Raw genomic sequence first — 23270 nt, 5'->3', positions numbered from 1 at the left:
GGCCTTTGTCCCCTCTTTTGGTGGACATCAGAGTGGTGATAAAAGAGCAGCCATAGGAAACAGAAAAAATACCTTTAATGGAAGTAAGGAAAGAGCACTGGAGATCACGAAATTATGATCCATTAGAGATATACTAGTGAGAGCAGTTTTTTGGTCTTTTTTACTAGAATAGAGAGTTGAATCAAAGTATCCTGATCCCAAAAGGCTGGAGAACCCTAGTGGCCATTGTGAGTACTACAGACACTCAACCACCTACCTTTTGGTGGTGGTGAAGGAGGGAGAACAGTATTGTTTGCTGCAACTGTGAAATAGACAATGGCATAGCAGCTTCTTAAAAATATATTCAAATATATCAGCATGTTCAGTCAACTAATTTGCTGACTTCAGACAGCCTGATGAAAATTTTTGCCTCCTAAACCTATTATTGCCTGTAATGAAAGACTCTATATGCACTAATCACAACATACAATCTTAAGGTTGATCACAGCATCTAAAAAGTCATGATACAGGGTTTTTTAGTTATACTCAACACTTTTTACTTCAGAAACTTGATTGGTTGTTGTAGATGCTGTGAATGATATATATTGGGCTCGCAGTTGGATGAAATCTAAAGGATCAAGTATCCCTGAGTTTCAAACAGAAATTTACTCAGAATACATTCAAAGGTATGTGAATTTTATTCATAATTTGGTATCCTTTATCTGGTGCTTATTTCTTTCTCTGCCTTTCATGTTTAAAAGATGCAAATGTATTCCACACTTCTAATACTTTATGCCATCAATAGGTAGTTACTTCTTCAGTTGGTTCAGAATTAAATTAGACTCTGATTATTTAAATGCATTATTTTACTTTCTAATTCAGTAAAGTGTTTGTCTTTTTAAAAATTTTAGTTCCAGTACCCAAAGCTCTCTTGGGAGCCAGTTTTCACAGCAAAACATTTATTTTCCTTGCTTACCAATTAAGGTAAAAATAATGCTTTCACAGGCATTTTCTACTTCTTTGAAAAACATTTTATTTAATTACATTAAATGGAACCATGAATGAAATGGTTTTTTTTTTCTTATTAACTCAATCATTTAAAAAAACAAGCAGGTTTAGGAGGCAGAAAGCACCAGGGTACTTGTCACAGACAGCATTATTACATGGGATATTCACTTCCTATATAAAATCCAATGTCTTTTTTCTAACAGTTTTCCAAATCAGTCAATAACTGATGTGGCAAAACAATGTTCATAGTTTAGGATGGTATGTTTTGCATCATGTCCCAAGGGCTTTATTTGTAGAATGATTAGATTACAGTGCAAGGTTGAACAAAAAGAAGATGCTATTGACTTGAAAATGGATCCTTTTAGGTAGAAGTCATTCAAAATTTATTAAAGAATCACAGAATGTTAGCACTGTCTTCTCCCTTTGGTTCAACCATATCTTTTACTCTACATTTGAAGCTCAAAGGTTAGAATTTTGCTTAAAGTTTTATAGATGGGAACATCTGGAACTAAACCCTACTCCTTCCTTAATCTATTTTGGCAAATTACTTACTATCTTTTCTTAAATAATTAGTCTTTACTTTTAACTGCATCAATGTTCAGGTGGGCCATACAAAACTAGTTTGTATCTTCTTGTTATGAGTATAAAATTCTATGGATTTTGATGAGCTCTCCAACTTTCTTTGAATCATTAATTATAAATAGCATTTAGTTTCTAGGATTCTACAAGGCTGTATAGGTGCATGATACATCCGTCATTCATGTCCCTGTAACTTAAGTTTTCAACCTAATTTAAAAGCATCTTTATCACTATTATGACTACAGAAACAGTGATATGTGCTAACTGGAAATGACATTTGAGTAAGGTCACCTCACAAAGAATCATTGCTCCCTCTTTACTAGCAACATACTACTATAGACTATGTATGCATTACGGAGCATTAATTATGTCCATGTATAAGAGGAGATAAGAAAAGCGGGTGTTGACTTACATTTCAGAACCATCCAGAAATGGGGACCTGGATTTTGTTTGCCTGCCTCCTGGGAGCAGCCTTCGCTATGCCCGTGAGTAAAACTCCTTGCTTAAGTCTGTGTATAATTTCACATCTTAGAAATGAAAATCTGCCACACAGTTGGTAAATTTCAGGGCTTAAAACAGTACAATATCAGACATACTCAAATCTTTCTGTGTTGAAGAAGCCCTTTAAGAGTTTGTTAAAAAAGAAAAAAAGCAAAAGCAAAACAGATTCTCAAATACCTCTGCCATCCACCATAGATTCTGATTCAGTATAGCAGGGGTGGGGCCCAAGACTCTGCATTTTAACCAGTACCCCAGGAGATTCTTTTGAAGCAATTAGCTTATTTCTAGATGGAGGAATCTTTTGAAGGGATCCTTGAAAAGGTTTCAGAGAAAACACTTAATCAACCTTAGGAAAATACTACAACAATTTCTAAAATTCAGTTTCTCACAAGTCTTTTCTCGCCTTCAAAGTACCACTACTGTTACCCTTCAGGGGGTAAGAGTTTTGCATTAGGAATTCCGTCCTGGAACCATCTCCCTGTTCTCAGAGCCTCATCCCTGAGGTGCATCTGCTAACCAGGTGGCTTGGCTTTAGTACAGTTGTCTGGAATCCTGCCTTATGCCAAATGCAAATTGATATATTTTACATTCAAATATACCAAAGACCAGGAAGTCTGACCCACTCTCTAGACACAGGTACATAAGGACAGAGAACTAAGGTCACATGCTGCAATGCTTTTTGGTGGCATAAAGAACAGTTGATACAACCAGAAGCCAGTAAGCTTGCATACCTGCCTCCTCTCTTCCTCTATCAACCACAAGACCAAGATTCTGTGCTCTGCCTTCCTGAAATCCTGTATTGTGGCAATTCCTAGTCCCCTGGGGGACCCCTGCATTACAAATTCAGCCATTTCCACTCCACAATTCAATACCTCACTCTCAGAGGGCTTATATCAAGACATAGGAAAGGCAGTTATCTGACTAAAATAATGTACACTGAGGTAAGAGTGAATAAATCCTCATAAAATATGAGCATTTTTAAAGAACAAGAAAGAGTGACCCTTAATTAGCTCTGGATCTGAGAGAAATTTTCTGCATGATGCTCTCTCCTCTCTGTCTCCTGCACCCAAGGGCCATCCAGAATTCCACAAGGCAGGCATCAGTGAGTTGTGGAAATCACAGATAGTCCTGGTGCAGATATTCAAGTTGCTTTTTATTTTGGACTTTAAAATTTTTCTGCTATAAAATATTGCCAAGTCTAACAAAATGGATTGGCCTTAAAATTTTATAGGTGAGCTTTCATTGTCTAGGGGAGGGATTTGGGAGACTTTCATTTTATTGTGCCCATATTACTGTTCTCATATTCATTAATAATTCCCATCTAGTTTTCCTTTTGTTAGTATTGATGTGTTATTTATCTACTTTGCATGCTAATAACAAAAGAATCCCTTTGATACTTAAGCACATAACCAGTTAATCTACAGATGTCTCTTTGTGAGACAATTCTTTTCTTGTTGGTATTTTAAAATTGTGTAATAGAAACATACATCTCTCCCAACAAGGAGGGTGTTTCATCAACAAGTAAACTGGTGGGTGGGATAGGGTAGAATTTCCTGACAACATGGGTTAAACGGGATTGTCCAAAGAGCATTGGAGAATAAATGTATGCTGGTTTCTGCTTCCAGGTTTCCCATTAAAACCTTATAACTCTTGGGGAAGTCATTTCTCCGTTTGGGACTTCTTTAAAATAAGAAGAATCCTCCTATACAGCATACATGTGCAAACAAAAAGTAGATCTCAAATATATTCTGCACTATATAGATTAAAAAATAGTTTTAGTCTCCCTTAATGTAAACAATTGCATATTGACTTAATCTCTTCCCTTCTCTTCCTCTTTTCTCTCTCTCCCTTTCCTTTCCTTTCTCCCACCCTTTCTCTTTGTATTCTCCTTTCCCCCTTCCTATAAAAGCTACCACCTCATCCTGGGCACCCTGGTTATATCAACTTCAGCTATGAGGTAATTTTTTCTATTTACTAATTTTGACCATTGTTTGAGTTAGAAATACCCTGAGTGCTCTAAACAGTAGTGTGTTGATTCTTTATTCAAGATGTTTCTCAAATGGTCGCACTTGTTCAGTTCCCATCATTAGCTTCCAAGTTTAAGCTCTGACATATGGCCTCAAGCTTTCATTGTTTGTTCCAGCACCCTTCTACCTAGTCTCTACTCTTAAATATGACTATAAATTTATCCTCCATCAACTACCAATCAGGGAGGTTCTAGGTAGGGCAGAAAGTAAACTTGGCTTGAACACCCTGTTCTATCAAAACTTATAAAATGTGGGGACTAGGTAAGATGTTAAGATTTTTTTCCAGCTGGAAAATTCCTGATTCTAAGATGTTCACACTCTATGTGTGTCTCTCTTGGACTTTGCTGGAAGATTAGTGACAAATGGTATATGAGAGACTCTGCAGAACAATGGGAAGCCTAAGAGTTCTGGAAATAGGGTTTGAGGTACTCCTCAACCTATATTGACTACATGGCCTTGGGAGAAATGTTTTCTCTCTCTGAACTTTGGTTTTCTCATCTGGAGAAGGGAAATAACTAGAGTCACATTTCAAAATATTGTTTGGAGAGTAACACAGCTAATGGGCATGAAAAGTGCTATATAATGTATAATTTGAGCAAGGTTAATAACTTTTTGTTGTATTGATTAAATGTTGACTAAATATGAAGAAGCCCTAAACTTGAGGTTAATCAAGTATATATTGTTCAGAGAGGAATGAGACTTACTTCTCTCACAGGCTCAGGTAACATCTGAGCTTATATAAGCTGAAGAAAAATGTTCATAAGAATTTAAGACAAGCTTTTTTGTTGAACCTTTAAAATGTTGACATATTTGAGCAATAAATCTGTGTTTTAAGGATGAGGGACAGTGCTCCCACCAACTTTTTTCCATTGTGACATCAGATAAGAAAGAATTAAATTAATATTACATCACATTATTATGTAATAATTTTTGCTTGTTTGTGTTGCTCTTGCAATGAAGAGCTGGAAATGTGGAATTGAACAGATTACTACTTTTGTAACCTCAGTCAAGTTAATGAACTTCTTTACATCTTCATGACCTTATCCATAAAAGTGAGGATGATGATACTTGCCTCCGATCATGTGAGAAAACATGAAAAGTGTATGTGATGGATGTAACATAGCACCTAACACATAAGAAGCACCAAACAACTGTTTACCTTCTTCTTTCTTTTGTAGAAGTCACATTCTCAGGCTATCAATACTGACAGGACTGCATTAGTGAGTCTATATTTCATACTGCATTAGTGAGTTTAGTATTTAGTTTATATGAAACTAAATTAAATCAAATGCATTCTAATGTCTCTCTCTCTTAAGGTGCTTACCCCTTTGAAGTGGTACCAGAGCATGATAAGGCAGCCGGTATGTAGCTATTTTGTTCCTTATCCCCTTAAGAAATCAGGCATGCATTTAAATTCCCTTATTAAGTGAAATATCATATCTACTCCACCTACAGACACTTTGGGGAATTTTAGTTTGTAAAAGGTCATATCTGTGTACACAGTTAGAAATTCTTGCAAAGGAAAAAATGGCTAAAATATTCATATGGTCATAATGACAAACACTGCTACTTCTCCAGTTGGAAGTCAACTGAGCCAATGGTAAACCTGACTCTCTGTTTCTCACCAGTATCCTTCCTATGGTTACGAACCCATGGGTGGATGGCTGCACCACCAAATCATCCCCGTGCTGTCTCAACAGCATCCCCCGAGTCACACCCTTCAGCCTCATCACCACGTCCCAGTGGTCCCAGCTCAACAGCCCGTGGTCCCCCAGCAACCAATGATGCCAGTTCCTGGCCACCACTCCATGACTCCAACCCAACACCACCAGCCAAACCTCCCTCCACCTGCCCAGCAGCCCTTCCAGCAGCCCTTCCAGCCCCAGCCCGTCCAACCCCAGGCCCACCAGCCCCTCCAGCCCCAGTCACCTCTGCACCCCATGCAGCCCCTGCCCCCACAGCCACCTCTGCCTCCAATGTTCCCCATGCAGCCCCTGCCCCCCATTCTTCCTGATCTGCCTCTGGAAGCTTGGCCAGCAACAGACAAGACCAAGCGGGAAGAAGTGGTGAGTATACCTTGAAGCCACTAAAAGACAAATCCTGGGACATAGTCCTGAAGGATTGACTCCACAGTTCTAAATCCTCAAACAACTCAGGGTTGCAGTAACTACAGATCTATAATTCTATTAGTCTAAGCATATATTATAACTGTTTATTGCAAATGAATTCATCTACATGGCTTGGTAATTAATAACAGTTTTTATTGTGGGTTTGAATTCTACAATTATTGAATTCCTACCAGAACATATATTGCTAAAGCAGACTAATTTTAAGACTATGCATTAGAGTTTATCACCTCAAAGATTATGAAGTGAAAGAAATGACTTGCAGGTCAAAACTGTTATCTCAAATAACAGTTGTTATATTTCAAAGGCTTGACTACCTTGAATAGGCTAAAATCACAGTGAGGATAAAAATGAAGTAATTCTTGTAAGTTAGGGGGGTACAAATATTTGAAACACATATAAAAGGTAGATGAAAAATCTCTTTAACAACCTTAAAGAAGATTATCTCTCTAAAGTGGTTATCTAACTTGAGGAGGCTAAACTAGACAGACTATTAGATTCCTTTTAAGCACTAGGACTCTATAGATAAAGCTTTTAGCAGAAAATTGTCATAATTTAGGATGAAATCTTCTTGCATTACAGGAAGCTGTTACCCACAAATGAGAATAGTCAATGAAAAGGACTCTTGTACATATCCATAAACCCTGTATTTGAGATTATGGGATTCTACTATGTATTTGTATCCAAATATGATCCCAATTTATAAATGCTATTAATGATTTGCTCCTGATAAGCAAAGAGGAGTGAGGTGTAAATGACCTGAATGGAGAGCCAGGACACCTTAGTCCCAATCTTGGCTTTGCCCTCAAACAGAAGGTGGTATTGTGCAAGTTACAACAAATTTTGGGGTATTTTCCCTTCTTTAAGATGGGAGAAAGTGACTAAAACAGATCATTTTAAAGACATTGTCTAAGATTAAATGGCCAATATGATTAATACATATCATATATGTCTTCACAATTTTTGGAAGAAGATGAGGCATATTTTTGGAGAAGATGAGGCAGAATTTTTGAAAATTGTTTGAAATTGAATAATCTGGTGCCTATCATTGACATTCTAGTCTAAGGTACATGTTATCTGTTTGCATAGAAAATGCATGTTTTTATCTTTATTAATAATTAACATCATAGACTTGATAATGCACTCATACTTTGCCAGAACTATTTGTGAAAAGGTGACTTTGGGCAGGTAGTTTGAACTTTCCAAAACTCAGTTTCCTCTTGTCTAAAATTGGAGTATAAATCTTAGAGTTGTTTTATGGAAAATGAAATAAAGTCATTAGCTCAGAGCCCAGCAAGCAGGAAGTACCAAACAAAAGGTAGCAATTGTTACTATGTTACTAAATAATAGGTTTTAAGTGTCCTAAAGGTAGGGACCCAATACTTAGGGACAATGAGATAAGAAACTTCAGGAATTATAGAGTTCAACTCAAAAGTACATTGTTCTGACAAAACTGAAGCCATACATGCTTTGTAAATGGTACTCATTAGGAATGTTTTATAAATTATTTTAATTGTTCCTTTTGTTATTTTTTTTCAGGATTAAAAACTCAGAAAATGAGAGAACTGAAGTTGATACTTCAGTTGCTTTTAGGAATAAAACAAGAACACAATGATTTGTGCCTACAATCATTTTACTTAGCAAATTCTGTAACTAAAAATAAGTATCATTAGCAGGCAATAAAATGTTTTAAAAATCATTCATGTCTTTGTGTTGAATTAAACTTAAATTTTCATGTCACTCAAGAGAACAAGCTAGAAAGGAATATCTGTGAATAAGGTAGGAACTGTTTACACCTACAAATTGACCATTTGGCAGGCAAATAAGGACTGAATCTCTTTATGCTTTTTTTTAATGGAAGTTTATACATCAGTTATAATAGCTAATAATGTGAAGAATGACGAACATGGACAGTCACTCAATCTGAATCAAATGAAGTTAGTTTAGAAGAAAAAAATTCTTTACATTGAAAAAAACTCTTTAAAATGTTTATATTATAAAATAAATTAGAACTTGGAGCACTGACTTTATACTTCACACAATATTAGTAAGCAAAATCTGGTCTTTATATCTCATTCTTCAGAAAAAGTATTTTTAAATGAAATTATGTGATATGTGTAATTATGCACTGAACTTAAGATTATAGAAATAATTAGTCTCCCTAAGAAAAATTTAATAAGGAAGGTTCAAATAGAGAATCATAGTGGTTTTATATACAAGTCATTTCTTTCACTTCATAATCTTTAAGATGACAAATTCTACCCTTATAGCCTTCAAAACGTTAACAGGTGCATAAAATGAACTCAAAACAAGTTTTCTTTCCCACTCATATTTATATTTCAATCTTTTTTTCCTCCTACACCCACACAAATCATAAACAGTCTTTGCAGGGTTTATATTACACAGCACCCACAGCAACTTTATTCCAGTACCTTTATGATTAAGGCATCTTAATCATTTTCTGGAATAAACAAACAGACCTTTACTGGGAGAGTGTCAATATTAAAACAAATAACTTGGTTTTAAGGAATTTAGATTCAATACAAAAGGTAAGAAAGCCTTTAGTCAATTGGCATGTGCCAATTTTGGGCGATGGAGTAAATTCATCAAGCACTCTATAGGACAAAGTACTGTTCCATGTGCTGGTGAAAACAGTAAGTCCCTATCTGTAAGGGATCTAGAATCCATCAAAGGAATAAAATATGCTCATCAACATGATAAAAGAAGGCCAAAACAGTATTAGTGCTATGACGGAAGTACAGGCAAAATGCTCTGGTAGATATAGCAGCCATCATTACCCAACTGTCCACTAGATTTCCTTACCACTCCTTCCTTGTTGGCAGAGCTGGAATTTATCCCCACATTTAGCCTTCCACAAGCTCAGGAGAGGTGAGACCCTCAGGTGCTTCAGGGAGTGAACCTCCATTCCTCCATGCCAACTATGGCATCAATTACCACAGTAATTGCCAGTGATTGGCTGAGAGACAGATTGTGGTGGACCCTGAATTCTGAATGAAGATAAGGGCAAGACTCCTGGGAGAGGAGGAACTTTGGGGGAAAAGTTTTTCCCTCTAATTAAGAAAATATGTAGATCCTAGGTTAAAATGCTGTACTATCTTCTGATCTATTTTGTTTTGAGAATGTGCTGCTTGGAGTAATATCTGCCATCTTGTGATCAGGAGAGGCAAATGGAAAGACGAAAAGTCCCCAAATTTTTGATGTCATCATTCTGCCCCTGAATTAACCAACCTGGGACCATCCAGCTACAGCTTTATGTTTTGCTCTTTCAACAAAGAGCAGGAGCTGAGGAACTAGACATGATTACCACTTTTCTAGCTTTAGTCAAATTGATGAATTCTTTAACTCTTCATGACTTATCTATAAAAGTGAATACAATATTTGCCAGAGAGCATGTGAGAAAACATGAAAAATGTGTGTGGTGTACATTACACAGAATCTATCACACTAGAGCGCTGGACACATGTTTAGCAGTCTCGGCTTATCAATACTGACAGACTGCTTCAGTGAGTCTATATTTCATACTGCATTAGTGAATTTATATGTTGGATGAAGCTAAATTAAGTCAAATGCATTCTAATGTCTCTTTCTCTTAAGGTGCTTACCCCTACGAAGTGGTACCAGAGCGTGATAAAGCAGCCGGTATGTAGCTGTTTTATTTATTATTCCCTTAAGATATTAGGCATGCATTTAAATTCTCTCGTTAAGTGAAATATCATATGTACTCCACATGTAGACTATTAAGGATGGGTACTGCTGAAATTCTGTTGGAGGTTGACTAGATTCAAAGAGCAGGAAGGTCACAGGCAAAACACATTGTCTATGTGGTAAAACTTTAAAAACTGGGGTGTGCAGCACCTTTTCATATTAAATGAGTTTTCTTTTTAATTAAATAAATACCTGGATTATTGCTAGCCTTAAGCTCATGAATTTTGCTTTTGAGCTCTCCACTGGGTATAATGTACACTTTTTTCTCTTCTATGCTTAATGATATTGAGTTTGAATTATACAGAGGAGACCAACTTCAATAAATACCAACTCTAATTAACCGGAAAAATGTTCATAGTTCGCTTATTAGAAAAGGCAAAGGAAAATATAAGTTCACAAGTTATTTTCAATGCTGTATTTCCTTAGCTACCTATCTTGAGAGCATGCTTTAAGGATAGAGATTAAAAAACTATCTGAAACTAACTTTCACATGTCAAAGGTAGTAATAGTTGTCCTATTTTCCAACTCAAAATATAGATCTATAGAATGATAATGCAATGGAATATTTCAAAGCAGAGATGTGTATTAGTTGAATAATACTTTATACCTTCACTGTCCAATATGGTAGTCCTATGTGGCTATTTAAATGGATTAAAATTGAATAAAATTTAAAATTCAGTTTCTTGGTTACAACTGACACATTTCAAATGCTACACAGGTACATTGAACAAGTGGCTACCATATTGGACAGCACACATACAGGGCATTTCCATCATAACCCCAGTGTTGCTCTATATATTACTTTCTGACATAGAAGAATAATTTCTATTAATTCAAATATTTTAAACAAAAAATGAAACAAAAACAGACTCACTGGTTAAAACTGAAAATCTCAACTATCCACAACAAAATATTTACTGAGCATTTCACTAATCTTAATATTGTTGGGGATTTTCTAAGAATTAGAAAAGTATTATTAGATCAAACCACATACACCAAAATTGTTTTTCCTCTAGTTTTTCTTTAAAACAGATGAATCCAGAATTCAAGAACATTAATTTCTCTGCTTGTGTAATAACTTTTAGCACCAAAGGAATTTTCTTGTTTTTTTCAGGCTTCTAACCAGCCTTATCCGCACTGGAGGTAGAAGGCTATATCTGCCCCTGGCCTAGTGCTTCACATAGAAGAAGCCAAAGTTTATGCTGAATAAAGATAAAAGTAAAAAAAATGCCCATCTCTGAGAGTTATTTATTGCCTGTAACACCAGAAAATATTTACATTCTTTCCTATTTTATGGTTCAAAATCACTATAATATTGGGGTGTATGCATACACACACACACACACACACACACACACACACAAACACACGCACACTTGTATGCCCACTAGGTTTACCTGTACCTGTATTAAAACAGACATGTATGCAGACATATACCACTTGCAGAATGTGAAGTTTCAAAAACACTTCTCTACATTTCAATTATTTAGAGAATATATAGCTAAGGTATTTGTTTTTGCTACCAAGGCACATCAAAATTCTTCCAATAAAAATTTTAACAAGAAGCAAAGGTCAAGTTACTCATTTCATTTGCAAGTTTCATTTCAATGTCAACATTACCTCCTCCTTTTCTAATTCTACACAAAATGAAAATATAGACGTTTCCTCTATATCTGAAGTTTTCTCCTTGTAGTAAACAATAGTAGAAAATACCAAGTCTGAGTCTAAGTCCAAGACTTAAAAATAATATAAAACAATAGACAAATGTGTTAATTTTAGAAGTAATCTGAGACTCTACTGTGGACAGCTTAACGTGAGAATCATAGGAGAAAAATGATTTCAACCAATTTCCTGTGTTAGAAGACAGTGACAATTCATAATGTCCCATATTACTTTAATAAAATATTAATCAGCCTATGATCATTGCAAAAGTCTTGTTAGTGAGAGATTTTTACTCTATGATTTGGTTTCTAATTCCTTTCCTTCCATTTGATTTGAGTCTTTAGCTGCCATTTAGCTCTTCAGAAACTCTTGCTGGGAAGAGTTCATGTTAGCTTCACTTGAAACATTTGACTCTTCTAGAAGATAAATAATAATTGAGGAATAAGATTGGGCTGGGAGTGGTGAGAAGGTGAAGGCGTTGAGAGAAGAAAAGAGTAGCCATTTGGCTCCCAAAACATTTACCTCAATAAATCACACATCCGTCTCCTTTGTTAAATAATGTAAATTAATAGCCCTCTCCCCTTAAAAATATCATTGTCCTATAATCAACAACAACAACAATCTCCATCCCAGGTCCCACTATTTATTTTCTTCTCATTAATTAATTTTCCCAACAATATTAAAATAGCTCATTTTCTCAAAACATACAAATCTCATTTTCCTCTCCCAAGTATTTTCCATGCTTTGTATGTGGTTATGGAATGGGAGTTGGGCTCTGGGACCAGTTAACGGTCCATGTAATTGCAATGGGCTTCTAATGTAGTGGGTATAGTCAGGCAGTATGTAGGCTTTACAGTCAGACTGTCTGGTTGGTAATTATGATCATTGGCTGTCTGTTGTGAAAACTTAGACAAATCCCTTAGCCTCTCTATACCCTAGTTATCTCATATAAAAATGTACTGATATCCTTCTCTGAGTCTTTTCATGTTAATAATCCCCAAGTTCAGTCACTGCTGGCTGAAGTTTTTATATTCACAAAGGGAGCATTCTTAATACTGTATGGATTTCCAATCGGAACACTTCACTAGTTGAAAACAGGTTTGACACAGAATTTTGGAGGCAATATAGAAGTTTTCCATGCCAAAGGCTCCAGAGTTGAAAATCTCTCATCTATCAATGTGTGATCACTGACATGTAGCCATCTGAATACCTCCCTTAACTCATTGTGATTCTTCATGATCCTTGCCTTTTCCTGTCCAACATCCCCAGATGCTATTCTTCACTACTCCCCAAATAGATCTCACCCTCAATTCCCTACCCTCAGGGTAACAGGAATGTAAATCCATCAGGTATGCATCCTGGGATGCAGAAGGCTCAGTGCAGGCTAGACCAAGAGACCACCTCTCTTAAATTGTCTTCCTTTCACCTTCTTTCTAGAGCTGAGGCCCTGTTTACAGTGACTTCAACTCATACCCATACCTCTGGCATTGGCCACAGTTCATCTAGTTCTACTTTAAGGATTTCCTTGCCATACCATTTTCCTCCAGAGGGCTGATTCACATCCAGAAACAGTTTTTCTTACTGAGGACAATTAGCAATGTCTGGAATGGTGCTCCTAGTATTTCCTGAGTGGAGATCAGAGATGCTAATAATCATCCCGTAGTTCAAGTGCAGTTCCTTGGCATTAACAAGATTGATGGTGAGAAACCTTACCCTAGAAAACCATTTCAACCTTGAGTCATGCTGTAGGTCCAAAACCTAATCCACACAAAGATGAGATTCTGAAAATATCTACAAATCTGTATGAATGTTTTCTTTACATCACCAAGAAAGAGAAACCAAGAGTTCAAATCTTAAAGTTGGCAAATTCAAGATTGGACCACAAATAACAGGGTTTTACTCTCTGCACCTACTATACCCGAACAATCTCAACAGCATGGATAGTGGCTGGGATGATAAAGAGAATTTGCAAGATCAAGACGGCTGCACACCCAGGATTAAGTCAGTTATTTCTAAGTCAAAATCATCCAGTAAAAATTAGAATAGTTCTTTGCTTCTTCACAAGTTACCCAAGAGTGATCAAAGTGCATTATGTGCGTGCATGGATATGTCATAATGAAATCTTTTGTACAATTAATATGCACTAATGAAAAAGAAATGTGTTATTATTTCTTGGGAGATCACTTAAAAGTAGTTGTCTGATTGATAAAAGGGAGAAAAACAACCAGAGTATTAGCCCTGAGTATATCCAATGAATTAACTTTTACTTAGTTTATCTGGGAAGTGATTTACTCTGCAATTTACTTGAATTTTGCAGAATGTGAAATGAGTGGTTTCATCAACAGAACGGGCAGAGATTTAAGACGCATAGATTCTCATATTTTTCAGAACCATCAATCTCCCAAAGTATTATTTGGTAAATATAATAAGGTTTTTGCTATAAAATTATTATTACAAAAACATCCTGTAGATATAGTGAATATAAGGCAATGTGAGTAGAGAAAACCCACTTTGTTTGGGTATGGATGCTGGGCAACCTAGGATATCTGACAGACCCAGGGCACAGAACATCCAACCTGTTCAAATATTCTGCCAAATTCAAGAAAAATGCCTGGAATTTGGTCAGTGTGCTCAATATTTGCTTAATGAACCATCATTGGCATTAAAATCCAGGATACTATAGTACAAAATATGGTAATCATGACAATGAAACTGTTCTAAGCACATGTCATATATTAGCCCATTTAACGTTCAGAACATTATAGAAGAAGCACTGTTTCTGTCCCCAACTTATAGGTGATTCATTGTCTAAACTTTAGACTTTAACAAAAAGCGAAGCCTTTTCTAAAAGAAATACACATGCACACACTGACAAGTTTTTGAGAAGTACTATTGGAAAAATAAACTTATTTGTCCTCTGCCTCTAGGATTCAAATTAATATGACTTATTTCCATCAGCACTATGAATGTAACTCAGTCATAATCATGAAGCTTGCCTCCTTCTGTCACTTCTTCATGCCCATTAGACCTCCCAAGGATGTAATAAGGAGCTAATTATTAAATCAAACTAAAGAATCCCGAACCCAATAACTTCTCTGCAGTTACATGGGGAGAGTTGCCTCTTGTGTAAATCACCACAGAAGGGGAGGAGAACTCTGCAAATTTTGGCAGTAATCACACTAGGGCAGCATCACCATGGCAATCAAGGAAGCTCAAAGCTGTGATGGTTTACCTGAGCATGAACAGTCTTCACATCTTCCTTGGTTCCAAAGGCTGGACTGAAAACAAATAAATGCGAGACCAGTATCCATAAGAACTGTAAGGGATTCTCACTGAGTCTCTTATTGATTAGTTCCAAGAAAGTCTCAGTGTGAAACAATGATGTCTTTTTGAAAACCCAGGCCTTGACCCTCCTTGGTCATCCTCTCCAGATAATCCCAGGAAGGTACACAAAACACATACACAAGGATCTTTCAAGTGATACTCTAAAGTTCCCTAAGAATGACCATAACAAAAAGGTTTCTGATATATTCCTCATATGACATTGAATCAGAGAAGATTGGCTTTCATATTCTCTCTACCTAGTATTTAATGCCCAGGTTAAAATATATGAAAAGGTTCAAATATCTCAATTGCTTCCTGCATTGCAGTCTTCACAAATGTTAGCAATGGAGGTATTAGTCCAAACTGGCGCCTTCCACAAGATCCTGACTAGAGAAGGATTTGCAGATTTGCACAGCTGCATGCAATAACAAACTCACACACTGCAGGTTTACAAAATCCCATTTTCTGTCTGTGATGAAGAACTTGGCCTCAGCCTGGCTTCCACAAATGATTTTCTCAGTCCAAAAATAGGTACAGCAGAGAAACTTCAAAATCTATTGCTGTTTAAAGGAAGTTGTCGATTTTCAAAGTACTTATAAAACCATTGCTAAATTGCACAGCTCCTATCAGCAGGATTTACAAGTGGACAGTTGGAAAACAAAGGTATTTACTGCCTTAGTAGTTGCCCTCCCCCCCCAATTCAGGTAGAAAACAAATGCTGTCAATGAGCCGTGATAGGTATATAGTTGATTTATTTGATGGTTGTTATTATGGTAATTAATCAGAATCACAACATAAAGTCTTTCCTTACTCAATGGAGTCATTCAACAAATTACAAATGATCAAAATCTAAGAGCAGTGCATGTTATTCAAAAGCAATTTGTCTTTTAACAATCTAAATAATCAATATATTTAAATAACTTTATACATATAGTAGCTTGTGCACATGACAGAGAGAGGAAAACATACAAGTGAATTGAAGTAGAATGCTCACATAGTTTAAGATAATAGATAGCCAATCTATAGAACAGCTTGTGATTTCACCTTGGTGTTAAAAAAAAAACAGTTCACCAAATAAACTAATGTTTGCTGTGTTACTTTTGGAAAAATTTAAAGAAACTTTTATTTGTAGCTATATGAAATTGGAAAGTAACAAAGCTCTGTGAATACTTTGATAATATTTTAAACTAATAATAAGAGAAGATGAATTTTGAGTTTTCCTTTTAAATCATAAAACTGGAATCATAAAGAGAATAAAAATAAGGTTTGCAGTAGAGGATGCCTTTATTGTATGCAAGCAGCAAAAGCAAGGTTGTCTGAACCAACCGCCTACTTTGCTGCATGGAGTGGCCACAAGGAAGGTGACAGACCACATTTTGTGGTTCCATATCAGTGTACGATGAAAGATCAAGTTGTCCTAAAATCATTAGCTTCTATGGTGACACATGCTTTTGGCAGCAGTTGTCAGTCATTATATAGTACCCAAAGAAAGGCACAATAGCCAATGATACTTAGTCTCACTTCTGTCACAGATTATCCATTTGACTCTGCTAAAGCCTCATCCACTTGGACCATCAATTTCCTTATATATGTAACACAAAATCACTGAACTAGAAGATCGCTAAGTTGTATGCAACAGCGACATTATGAGTCAATGTGCATTTTAACATCATAATTGGTCAAGTTTCAAATGTGAAAATAGCCAAAAGAAAAGGTGTAGGTGAAATGGTGAGTCCTTTCTTTCTAAGATTTGCTTTAAGCATTCATTAAAGAGATGAGTGTCTTGGCAATGATACATTGCATTCTAGTCAGCCTGGCTCTAAGGCTCCAAACCTTCTCCCAGAACAACAGGCAGCGACATCTTAATTGTCATCTGAACCCTTAGAACTTGGAATTAAAAAGTGAGTCAAGTGCTGGAAGCCCACTGAGCCTACAAACTCCTTCCAATGCTATTGTATCTTTCTTTTTCTTTCCTGCTGTGTCTGTTCCTCTGATGCTGCCCCGGGAGGGCCACTGACTTGGTTCCTGCCTTGCTTCTGGCAAGAGGCATAGTACACAGAGCTTGAAGTATATGTACCTTATATCTTCTTACCTCTCCAGGGTTCATACAGCTCAGCAGCAGCAACAGCTCCAGGCAGAACTGACCCTCCATGCTTTCCACTGAGTGTCCCTATCTAGTGTGGGGACAAAGAAGGAGGCAAGGACGCTGCTCATAGCTAGAGGAGCCGACCAGGCAGGCTTACCAGCTGGAATGCATGGCAAGAGGAAGAAGGCCTTGGGTTACTGTGATCCTCTGAGTCAGATACCCTGGGGAGTGCTCAGCTCTGAAAGGTCTTCCTTGGGCACACCAGGCCAAGAGACCCACAGAAACTCTCTAGGAGGGAAAGTGTGAAAGTTAAAAAGTGGAAGTAAACGGTTACTTAGACATATGCCAGTTTATAGGAAATGAGGTATGAATGCTGGAGGAACAAATCATTTAAATGAAATGTTAACTCATATGTTTAAGAGACTTGTATCCAGAATACATAAAAAACTTACAACTCAATAATAAAAAGACAAATAGTTAAGCTAAAAATGGGCAAAGAATCTAAGCAAATATTTCTCTGAAGAAGATATACACATGGTCAATCAGCACATGAAAAGATATTCCACATGATTAGCTGTCAGGAAAACACAAATCAAAATAATGTGAGATACACATCACACACAGTACGATGGCTTTTAAAAGAGGGTTGGTGAGGATGTGATATCCTGGTGAGGATGTAAAATGCTTTCTCAAAGTAGTAAACAAAGTTATATGATACAGCAACTCAACTCCTAGCACATACCCCAGAGAACTGGAAATGTAGTTCTGTAACAAAATGTATAAATGAATGTTCTAGCACCATTCTTTGTAATAGGCCCCAAATGGAAACAACCCAAGTATTCATCAAATGATGAAAGGATAAACACAATGTGGCATATTCATACATGCAATATTATTCATTAGAGGGAATGAAACACTAACACATACTACAACATGGATGGGCCTTGAAAATCTGATGCTGAATGAAAGAAGCCAGACACAAAAGACTACCTATTGCATGATTCCATTTATAGGAAATGCCCAAGATAGGCAAATCTAGAGTGACAGATTAGTGGTTGCTAGGGGGGGATGGAGGATAGTGATAACTTAAGGAGTACAGCTTTCTTTTAAGGATAACAAAATTGTCCTAAAATGATTATGGTAATGGTTATACAGCTCTGTGACTACACCACTGAATTACATACTTCAAAAGTGTAAAAATTCAATATGGTATGTGAATTTTATCTCAACATAACTGCCATATTAAAAAATCAAATACTGGTTCTTATTTCCTTGTTACAACCTTGAATAATACTGGGCTCTTCTGAAGTCACCGTTATTCCTGCAAATTCACCTATGTGGCATAGCAGGGACCATGGTGAAAGCAGGCTCCCATCTGAGGATGGAGATACCACCACTGGTTCTGAGCACCTTAGGATCTTTGTCAACTTAGCTTGTCAGTCATTGGTGGTAAGGATCCTATTCCTGCAGCACAGTGCAGCCCCTCTTGTCCCTAACTCCTCCATTCCCAAGTGTTGGCTCCCTTCTCTGTTATAGCTCCATCTATGAGAGTCTTTTGGAACTGACAGTTGCTCTTATATCCCACTTAATCTATTGATTAAATGTCACTTGATCGCTGTAGACTCTCCACAGCTCAGTGAGTTCCTCCTAACTGAAATTCAGTAATTCATTGTTGCCCTCTACCTTTTGCTTTTTGGGTAGGGAAAGGATCTACTTTTTCAAGCACTTTGGTTTTAAATGCATTGTCTGCAGTTTCAGTATTATGAATAAAAAAGAAATTAGCAGGAAATGCCAATGAAGGAAACAGTTCAATGAACAGAAGGCTGCAGTGATCAGTGGGTTAAAGAAAAACCCAACATTCTTACATAAGTTTATCATCCACTAGAAGAACCATATTAGAGTTTATGACACATTTTAAATTATTTATTTTCATCATTGTTATTATTGTTATCACTATTATTGTTACTTCTTTGTTTCATCTCTCCAAAGGATTATTGGGCACCAAGGACTAATACCCATGGACATTATTTTACTAAAGATAATTAGTACACCCTACCTCGTGCTTTGGGTTTTGTTTGAAATAGTGCATTCTGTGACTAAAACTAAAGTCTCAAAAGAAAGGTTTGCTACTGGCTCCAGTTAGCTGCAATGCACATCTTCTGAAATTTATCATATTTTGGACCAATAAGTAACCCTCGGTTATTTTGAATTTGTCTTAAAAGTTTTCAATATATAAAGGCCTTCATATTATCTCCCCCCCCCTTTTTTTTTGCACTACTGGGGTTTGAACTCAGGGATCTGCTAGGCAGATGCCCTACCACTTCAGCCATGCAACGAGCCTTTTTTCTCTATTTATTTCAGAGGTAGCTTCTCACTTTTTGCCCAGGCCAACCTGCACTGTGATCCTCCTATTTTATGCTTCCTAGCTGGGCTGACAGGGGCGAACCACCATGGCCAGCTTTTTTTCTGTTGACATGGGATCTCAAGAATTTTTTTTTGAGCTGTCCTCCAGCTGCAATCCTCCAAATCTCAGTGTTCCAAGCAGCTAGGATTACAGGCAAGAGCAACCACACCTGACAATATTATCCATTTTTAAAAGTTGATACCACTGCCTTCTGAAATATTTGTGAAAGTATATAGTAGGCTTCTTGATGAAGGCTAAGGAAAACTGCAAACCAATGTTACCAACAGAGTCTGCCTGTGTTAATTTTGTACCAAAATGTTCATACAGACTTCTCAAACATGCGTGAGAGCTTTGGGTAATAGATGTCGAATAATAAAACTCTGAGGCACATGCTATATTACTTTTTAAGGGAAAAAGTGGGGGAAAATCAAAAGGTTTAAGAATTTTATTCATTGGCTTACATTCAATGACTCTGAAAATTTGGCCACTACTCAGGTTTGCAAATTTCTATGGAAATTGAACTGTGTTTGGCAAGCTCCATGAAATATGATAGAAAATGTCTCATGCTTTCTCAAGACCTTATGCCACTAACTGTGTGGGATTGGAAAAAATTGTTTAAACATCAATTTAAACACTGTAAGTAAACAATTTTATGTTTACTTTTATGTTTTATATGTCCATATGAATTAATATAATTCTATGGGTTTTAAAGCATATCTTGAACTAAAATTTCCCTGGGTTTTGATTAGGAGATGTTTCACAGACAGCAGAAACCTCAGATAAAGCATGTTGAGTTCAACGGAGTTCTGTTTCAATGCCAGAAATGTTAATGGAATTCTTTTTATCCTATTCATAGGAAATGGAGAATTCACTGGAAATTCAGTTGATACTTAGGTTGTTAGGAAGCAGGTCTTGAACTCAAAAAAGGATAGACAAAAAGAGATAAAAATATTATTGTAACAGCCAAAGTCATTATATAAAAGAACACAGTGGTGAATTCCACTGCAAAGTTCACGCCTCTCAAATATAATCTCCAAACTATCAAGTCTGAGTTTTATGGAATCAGCTACCAATTGTCTGCTTGACACTTCTACCTGGTATTTCAGGGTCATATCAAACTTCACTTCTCCGGAGTTGAACTCCTAACTTGCCTCCCGCATTTTGAGAAGTGTTTATAAAGCACTTATCACAGTGCCTGGCATGCAGGACCCACTCACTAATGTTACTGTTGATGATGACGATGAAGATGACTCAGGATGAAAATACTGATGATTTTTACCCACCCAATTAGTTGAGCCAGAAACTAAATAGTACTGCTTTATTCTTTTTTTGACCTCTCATCCCACATTTAATCTATTATGAAGTTCTGTCAACTCTGCCTCCAAAACAAATGAGAAATCAGACCCTTTACTCCATCTCTATTTTCATCACCCCAGTTCCAGCCTTCATCAAACCAACCAAACCATCCATTCTTGCCCTTGCTCAACTAATTGCTCATGAGGGAAATCAGAGTGATATTCTTAAAGACAAACATCCATTTAAAGATGTATACACTGCTAAGCTGCCTTATAAGGTAGGTACTTCCATTTCACAGATGAAGAACTGCAGCAAACAGAGGTTGGAACACGTCCAAGATCACTGTGCTTCTAAAAGGCAAAGCCAGAATTCACCTCTTCGCAGTATGGCTCCAGAGCTGTGTATTCAACTGCTACCCAAAGGCTCATGCCATTCTCAAACTTTAAAAAATGACAAGCCAGCGAGGACAGACCGTCAATAGAGTTCCAAAGCACTTAGAATAAAATCCATCCATGCAGGACTTCCCTATGCCAAAGTGTCTGGCTAACTTCCTCAGCTTTCTCTTATGTCCCTCTTTCCGCGTGCTCTCCAAACGCTTAGGGCTGAGGCAAGCCCTGCCAGCTTCGGGGTTTCCGCCTGCTATTTCCTGTGCCTGAGCTACTCTTCCTAGGCATTTTCCCAGGGCCGGCTCCTCCTTCTTCGGGTCTCTGCTTAAATTTCATTGGCTCATAAAAGCATTCTCTGACCTCCCTAATCTGAAGTTAATGTTCCCTGGCTTCTTGATCTCAATACCCCGTTATTTTCTTCTTAGCACTTATCTCAACTTGTAATTGCTTTTATATGTTTGTTTATTGATTGTCTTCCCCAGGGCGGAAGCTTCACAATGATAAAAATACACTTTTTCGTACACTTCACTGTATTTCTGCAATCTAGCATCCCATTTTGCACATAGTAGGTGCTGACAATTTTGACACATACTTGAGTGAAGATAAGAATATTGTGGTGCTGGGAAATATCCACCTAGATTTTAGGTCCTTCAAGGCTAGACACAAGATCGAACACAGCCAGCCATCACTGCTTTTTGCCAAAATAGAGTTCTGGGACCTGAGCTATTTTAAGTACCTACTTTTGAAGCCCACCACCTGTCTTCTCCAGAATTTTTGTAAGCTTGATTTTGACATGATTTGGCAATAAGTAATTCATGTTTGGCCATGATTTTTAAGTAACAATTGTGTATATTCAGGAATACATGCTAAGAGAACCAAATGTACATTGTAAATTGATTATGCATGCGATGAAATTATTTTTAAAAATGCTAATGAACAATGAAATTGGTACATACTATGTTCTCAGATATATATATATAAGCATTTACACAATGAATTCATTTTCAGTTTATAGACATATGTGTGAGAAGATGGCTCTGTAATCAAATGATAGTATGGAATAAATGAAATGGAATGGACCAGCTGGTATCCAGTCCCACGTAGGCTACGTCAGAATTTCTGGGGCTTAGGAATATTCATTTCAAGAAGCTTTTCAGGAAACTTAGGTGAAATAAAATTTGAAAAATATTTTTCTCCTTATTTAGATTTATATATATTGTTTTAAAAAAACATAGATATGTAATGCTTGTTAAGGTGGCACATCCCTGTAATTTTAGGTACTTGGGAGGTAGAGATTGGGAAAATCCCAGTTGTAGGTCAGCCCAGACAAAAAAGTTCACGAGACCTCAACTCAATGCAAAAAACAAAAACAAAACTGACGTACCTGCTTGTCACCCCAGCTATGTGGATGACACGAAGTAGGAGGATTGCAGCCCAGGCCAGTCTAGGCAAGAAAGCAAGAACCTACCCAAAACTTAACTGCAGCAAAAAGGGTTGGGGCATGGCTCAAGTGGTAGAGTGCTTGCCTAGCAAGCACAAGTTCTAACCCTAGTACTGCCAACACACATATCGTATATCCAGTGTCCAATCTTTAATTTTGTTATTGAGTTCTGAGAAATCCAAAACAATGTTTCACATAAAAAGAAAATACATAACATTAATTTATATTGAGGTCAATGTCTTTTTGGCCAAAAAAAAAAAATCCGCTCTGTGAAATATTTCCCTGAGTGTACACATGGGCAGAAGGGGACAGGCATTTCTAATCTAAGAGGGATGGGATGAACCATTTGGCCAAATGGAAAGAAAAGCAGGTAAGTGTCTTAGCTCATAACTTGCTTATCACCTAGGCCATAAGTAGATAATGCTAAAAAAATTAAAGCTGAATGTAGGAAGAGGCTTTCAGGCTTGCTCCAAAAACAAAGGAAGCAGTTTTTGTTCTTTTAGGTAAGTTACCCAAATTTTTAAATGTGAAAGAAGAGCTTAAGTTAAAAACAAAAACAAAACAAGGAAAAAACCCAGCCATGTTGATGTTAAGTAAACAAATGCATTAATAAGTCATGCTCCCGTCCAGAGAATCAAAGGGAGCTCTGATGAGGACTTGCCTTGTGCCCACCTCACCCACATTTATTGGACTTTTATCTTGAGCCACTAACCCAAGCTTGAGAT

The 23270-nt window shown here is 36.9% G+C and overlaps 2 protein-coding genes across 3 annotated transcripts in view; one reads left to right on the top strand and one right to left on the bottom strand.

The window, feature by feature from the left end:
* The window catches only part of Arhgap6 (Rho GTPase activating protein 6), a 468763-nt gene that overhangs the window by 116221 nt on the left and 329272 nt on the right, over positions 1-23270 (bottom strand). The gene's annotated exons all lie outside the window — the stretch shown is intronic.
* Amelx (amelogenin X-linked) lies at positions 619-11783 on the top strand. Its single transcript, XM_020156369.2, has 7 exons — positions 619-665; positions 1986-2051; positions 3977-4024; positions 5411-5455; positions 5723-6160; positions 9836-9880; positions 11754-11783. Exons 2-7 carry the CDS (start codon positions 1998-2000, stop codon positions 11781-11783), a joined length of 660 nt encoding a protein of 219 aa, XP_020011958.2. The 5' UTR covers positions 619-665; positions 1986-1997.

Source organism: Castor canadensis, chromosome X (genome assembly GCF_047511655.1).
Source record: "Castor canadensis chromosome X, mCasCan1.hap1v2, whole genome shotgun sequence".
NCBI classification, from domain to species: Eukaryota; Metazoa; Chordata; class Mammalia; order Rodentia; family Castoridae; genus Castor; species Castor canadensis.
The sequence above is the reverse complement of the archived record's forward strand: the minus strand, read 5'-3'. Positions and strand labels throughout refer to the sequence as shown.

Coding starts and splice junctions, on each gene's coding strand:
- Amelx (XM_020156369.2), top strand. CDS start 1,998: ATGGGGACCTGGATTTTGTTTGCCTGCCTCCTGGGAGCAGCCTTCGCT. Junction 6,161..9,835: donor AGACCAAGCGGGAAGAAGTG/GTGAGTATACCT, acceptor CTTTCTCTTAAG/GTGCTTACCCCTACGAAGTG. Junction 9,881..11,753: donor AGAGCGTGATAAAGCAGCCG/GTATGTAGCTGT, acceptor TACTGTGGACAG/CTTAACGTGAGAATCATAGG.